This window comes from Halyomorpha halys, unplaced genomic scaffold (assembly GCF_000696795.3).
Source record: "Halyomorpha halys isolate HHAL.00 unplaced genomic scaffold, Hhal_1.1 Scaffold1075.1, whole genome shotgun sequence".
NCBI classification, from domain to species: Eukaryota; Metazoa; Arthropoda; class Insecta; order Hemiptera; family Pentatomidae; genus Halyomorpha; species Halyomorpha halys.
The window spans coordinates 138,885-144,736 of NW_027115455.1; the positions used below are offsets into that span (position 1 = coordinate 138,885).

Genomic DNA, 5,852 nt, shown 5'->3' on the forward strand with positions numbered 1-5,852 from the left:
AATACCTTAAGAATCTTCCAGTCAAAGGATTATTAAAGAATCAACTCTGTATTTGTTGGGTTTACTGAAAAATTCATTTCAGTACACTATAGGGGTATTCATGATGTGTTAAATGTAAAATGTTTTACCATGTTAAATGCTATAAGTATAGGATTGTGAGCAGCCCTATTTAGTCATGTTAAACATTAAATGCATAAGAGCTCCTAGCGGAATTTCTGAGCAACTTGTTTTACAACCTTTATAACCTTTCCTTCATGTTATTGTTACCTCTAAGTTTTGGTTAAAGTAATTTATTAGAACATGCTTAAATTGAGTGAAAAGTAGAAGTTGTGTGAATGCTTAGCCACTGAGTGCCTTGTTGATCTTCTAACTAGTGAGGAAGAGAAACAAGATAACAACATCTGACAACGGACAACTGTTATTACATTATTGTTATCCATTACTTTATTAGTTATAAAAACATCCAAAACAATACTAAGACAATCAAAACACAAACTATGAGCAAGTAATCTAATACAGCAAACAATATGACATGCCCAGCTGGTCTGTTGCATGACATCATTCTCCATTTAACAGACCTAGTAACAAACTCAACCATGTTATATCCTTATATAATAAGGCCTTTTCAATCCTCCCTACCAAGGAGTGCAATGCAGTCTCAGTCGATTTTCCCTGGAGGTATGTGTGCTGTCTTGGATGAAGGGGGTTGATTGATAGCACCTTGCTTGTGAGAAAAACTGCCACCAACTTCTCCAGGACCTTAAATGGGTAGGAGGATAAACTAATGGGTCAATACGCTTTAGCGACACTATAGTCTTCCTTCCTAATCTTAGGAATGAAAGTTATTAATGATTTCCTCGAAGTCTCTGGTATATATCCTAATGCTAGAGAGGCTGTATGAGCCCTAATCCGGGGGAGTAGGATATTAAGACCTTCCTTGAGCATGCATGGGAGAATACCATTTGTCCCTGGGGCCTAGAGCTTTTCCACAGCCCACCAGAAAAAAAAAATTTCTAAGAATAAATATATGAAAGAGTCTCAAAAAACACACACACAAAAAAAAGGAATATAAAGTCTTTGGGTTCGAACTCAGGACCCACTGGAGACATTGTTGGTACACAGGGCCTTGACAATGAAATTGTTCGATAAGACCCCCTTAGGGAAATTACCAGCCACCCGAATCAGCTCTGAAAAATGATCATCAATTAATAACTTCTGAATGTGAATAAATTGTCACTCACCTCACTTTCTGTGAATGTAAAAATGTTCTACTGTTTATAAACTCATTGTTTAAGAGTAAATTTCGATATATTGCCTAGATAAGAAGAAAACAAAGGCAGAGTAATATACAAAAGGTAAGTATTGTGATCATGAAAAATTTTGAATCTGAGTTTTCAACACCTCCCCAATTGGTCTATACAAGTGTGCATATATGTAATCAGTGTAGCTCAAAAAAAACAAAGTACTAGTTAATTTGATTAACCACGAGTTAACAAAAACAAAATGGGTTAATATATATTGTATCAAGTGGAAAACTTACAGGTTTACAATCCTGAGGCCATGTTGGTAATTGCGTTCGAGGATAAATCACAGAAAACCATGTTATTGCTTCATCACGTTGTTTGCCACCATCAGCAGAAGAAACCTTCAACAATTCCTTAGGAGTATGGGTGGGAAAAAGGCACCATCTAAAGAAACAATTTATTAATTAAAAAATATTCGTTTCATATATTAAAACTAGATTACTAAGTAATATGTAAAAATAAATAACTAAATTATAACTGTCTGCTGTAGGCAAATAGTAATAAGGCAACTGAAATTGATACTGAATCAGTAGATACAATACTAAATACAAGAACAACTTATTGTTTAACAATACTGTGCCAAGACAATTAAATTAAAATATAAGATTAAAGTAAAAACAAATATTCAAGAGAAAGATGGCAGAGAAATACTTCCATGCAAAAAAAATAAATAAATAAATATATAAATAAATTGAATATTATTAACACCCTATGGGAGAAAATTGGTATCATTTTTAACTATATCCACTATTCCCAAGCAAAAAGAGCCAGGTAAAAGAGGGAAACTGGATTATTGTACATAACTTGGATACATAAAGTGAATCTATAATCAGTCAGACACTATATCCAGATAGTTTGAAACCAAATACTTGCATTGAACACGAATAGATTACATAGATAGAAGGCAACAATGTGGATATGAAATAGAGTAATTACCCAGATAGTTTTGAAACCCATTGCAATAATATGTGAGGGATAATCAATGAATCAAAGCAGGGTGATTTCAACCTATGTCCTGAAGATTAACTTGTTTAAATGGTTTTTATAAAATTCTTACTTCCATTTTGACATCAGAGATATATGAGCACCAAGAATCCAAGAACATGAAAAACACAGAACTGCTAGGATGGACAAAAAAAAAGGGCTACTGACTCTAAAGAACTTCTAGCAATAGATTTCTCCACTGCTGCATAAGTATCGAAAAGCCAGCAAAGATTTCTATGGCTTAGATCATAAAAGATAAATCAAAGTAACAACTGCCACATGAATGATCTCAAACTAAATACATAACATAAAAACATTGCAAAACAAGGTTAGAACTAAATCATCCTTTATTAACAGGATAGGTATTTCATTTGGTCTCGATAAATGCACATAATTCCATATAAAAAAAGAAGAGCAGTGAATATATAAGTGTACCCATAAATAAATAAATAAAATTACATCAAGGCATTTGATGGAAAATGAACAATTATATCAATGCACGGTTATAGAACACTACCTCAACAGTACCTTGGTAGGTACTGACCAGTGGCAGAGTTTGTGGGTGCAGAAGGCGATCCAGACCACTTAAGAGCGATCTTTAAGGTGCTGAGCAACACAATCGCTTGGTTAGAAGCAAATGATTGGCAGTTGATATACGAGTTGGTTCGACTGACCGTATGGAGGGCACCGATCTATTCGATAAAGAACAGCCACCTCCCTCAGGGAAGCAAAGGAAGGGCAAGTGGCAATAGGTGCTAGCCTTTCCTATATTCCTTCCCATCTGCCACATTAATGATCAAGGTAAGACAAACAAATATTCAGCATAATAATTCAGCTACTGCCGAATTAGTCAAGTCACTTTCAGGGGTCAAACCGACCCTCGTGTTAATTCCAGAACCTTACTGTTATAGGGAGACTATTAGAGGATTAGGGGGTATAAGTGGAAGGATAATCCACCCAACCCCATGTGAAGACAACCCGAGGACTTGCATCTGTGTCTCTAAGGACCTACAGGTGCTGCCTCTCCTTCAGCTTAATACCAAAGACACCACGACCATGGTACTAAACATCAAGGTTGGTATTAATAAGACTAAATAGTTAATAGGATCTAATTACATCCCCCATAGCTTAGATCCACCTTATCAGTATTTAGAAAGACTTCTCCGATACACTAGAGAGGTAGATTTATCACTCTTAATTGGCAGAGATATTAATGCTCACCACTTACTGTGGGGAAGCAGACACCAATGAGCGAGGCAAAGCCTTGCTGGAATTTATAGCCTCAACAGATTCAGAAATATTTAACAGAGGGGGTGAAGCAACCTTTGTCACAAGAGCAAGGGGCGAGGTATTAAATATTACTCAAGCCGTATTAAAAGCCTTTGTAAAGACTGGAGGGTCACCTCAGACATAACACTGTCTGACCTTAGGTTAATCTCATTTAAGATTATAGTTATGAAACCTCTACTCACAGTGAAGAGAAACCTGAGAAATACTGACTGGGATCTTTTCAGAGAGAGGCTTGAAGGTGATTCACCCTATGTGGAGGAAAGACTTTCCAGATGACAGCTAGACATGGAATCTAGCCTTCTTCAAAGAGCTGTTATATCAGCCTACAAGGAGGCTTGTCCATTGAAATGGGTGTCTAGTAAAAAAGTCAGATGGTGGTCAATTGAATTGACTAAACTACAAAAAGACACAAGAAAAGCCTATAATAAAGCTTATAAGACAAAGCTAGAGACGGACTGAAATGTATACTGGACTGTCTCTAATAAATAATAACAATAATAATAATAAGAAGGTACCACTACTCCATTCATAATATCAACGAAGAATGGTCTCATACCAAAATCAACAGTGACAGGCATGAATGATTTGGGGGTGCCTATGGATGTGCTGAGAGAGGCTCAACAGTCAGTTCTCTTAGACACTGCACGTATAGTGCGAACATTTTTAAATATTTGAAAAAAATATGAAGGTGGTTGGACTTCTAGGTCTCCTACCTCAGATACTCAACCCGAAATAGTGAGAACAATCGACAATAATAAGAAGAAGAAGCAAAGCTTTCTGATAGGACACTGAATATTGGAATGGGTCCAGATCAGTTCATCAGTCAGCATAGATGTCAGGGATGAACAAATGGAGGATGACATAGAATTAAAAAAACGGACTAAGTGAATCTATTTTGACATGTGCATGTGCTGCTTGATGGGAAACGCTTTGAGAAAGACTATCGTTACCCCGAGTGCCATACAATATGAACAACCTGCTTAATGAATAATGTGATCCAGAAACATTTAGGCTTGGTAAATGGACTTCAAAATATTCCACATTGGATATCAGTACTGGAATCTGGAATCTGAATTATTTGATAGGCTGACTCAACACCTGGATTACTTGAAACAGAAACTGGCAGTATATGCGAACCAGGTGCGTAGATATACTGAGGCAGCTTTACACAGACATCAGAATCAGCTAATCACACAGAATGAACGCCAATTTTACAGAAGTCTTGGACAAAAGGGTAAATCAACAATTCATTACTCCGATGATATTGAGGCCTACTGGAGGAGTGTGGTGGGAAAAATCAGCTTACCACAATGAAAACCCCTCTCGGATAGAAGAGGAAATGCGAAGCTTCAAGAATGCTTCAGAGATGCCTGAGGTAACTATTACTGTAAACGACGTAATGGAAACAGGCAGGAACATGAAAAATTGGAGGGCTCCAGGCTCTGGCGGAATTCAGAATTACTGGATTAAAAGATTTTGAAGTTTGCACTAATTACTGGCCAATGGCTTCCAGGATGTACTAGATGGCAAACAGGCTCCCCCAGAAGGTTTCTCAGATGGCATAACTTATTTGCTTCCAAAGAAGGATGGGCCGAATTTACAGTCCAAAGATTTCTGGCCAATAACTTGCTTGAATGGTATCTATAAAATTCTTACTTCTATCTTGGCAACAAAGATATACGACCACCTCAAATCTAATGACATGATACCCAGCGAACAACTAAGGTGTAAAAAAGGAGCTAGGGGTTGCAAAGAGCTTTTAGTAATGGATTCCTTCTTTGCTGCACAGGTGTCTAAAAGGCAACGAAACCTTTCACTGGCGTGGATCGATTATAGGAAGGCTTTCGATTCTGTACCACACAGTTGGCTGCTCAAAGTATTGGAAATATATAGGGTCCAAACTAAAGTAAGCAAACTACTCCGAAATTTGATGGCAGGCTGGGTGACTAAGCTGAAAATAGGAGTGAGCCATAGTAATAACCAAATAAAAATAATGAGAGGTATACACCAAGGAGATTGCCTTAGCCCATTATGGTTTTGTATGGCGCTGTTCTCATTAAGTCGGATACTGCGGAGGAACCAGGTGGGCTACAAACTCAATACCTAGGACGAGGCAACCACTGTCAGCCACAACTGGTACATGGATGATCTTAAGCTATATGCAAAGAACAAACAACAATTACTAAGCTTGAAGAAGTTTGTCGGGGGGTGCGGTCAGCAAAGAACAACATAAATAAACAAAACCATATTTATTTATTTTATGCCGACGTTTCG

At 37.3% G+C, this 5,852-nt stretch overlaps 1 protein-coding gene across 7 annotated transcripts in view; it reads right to left on the minus strand.

Moving 5' to 3' along the window:
* The window catches only part of PSR (Bifunctional arginine demethylase and lysyl-hydroxylase PSR), a 100,094-nt gene that overhangs the window by 49,820 nt on the left and 44,422 nt on the right, over positions 1–5,852 (minus strand). For all 7 annotated transcript variants that reach the window (XR_010844845.1, XM_014432554.2, XM_014432551.2 and 4 more), the window contains one exon: positions 1,541–1,688. Coding sequence is in view for 6 of the 7 variants with exons in the window: in XM_014432554.2 (XP_014288040.1) it covers positions 1,541–1,688 (148 nt within the window). In the remaining variant the exon portion in view is untranslated. The remainder of the gene's footprint in view (positions 1–1,540; positions 1,689–5,852) is intronic.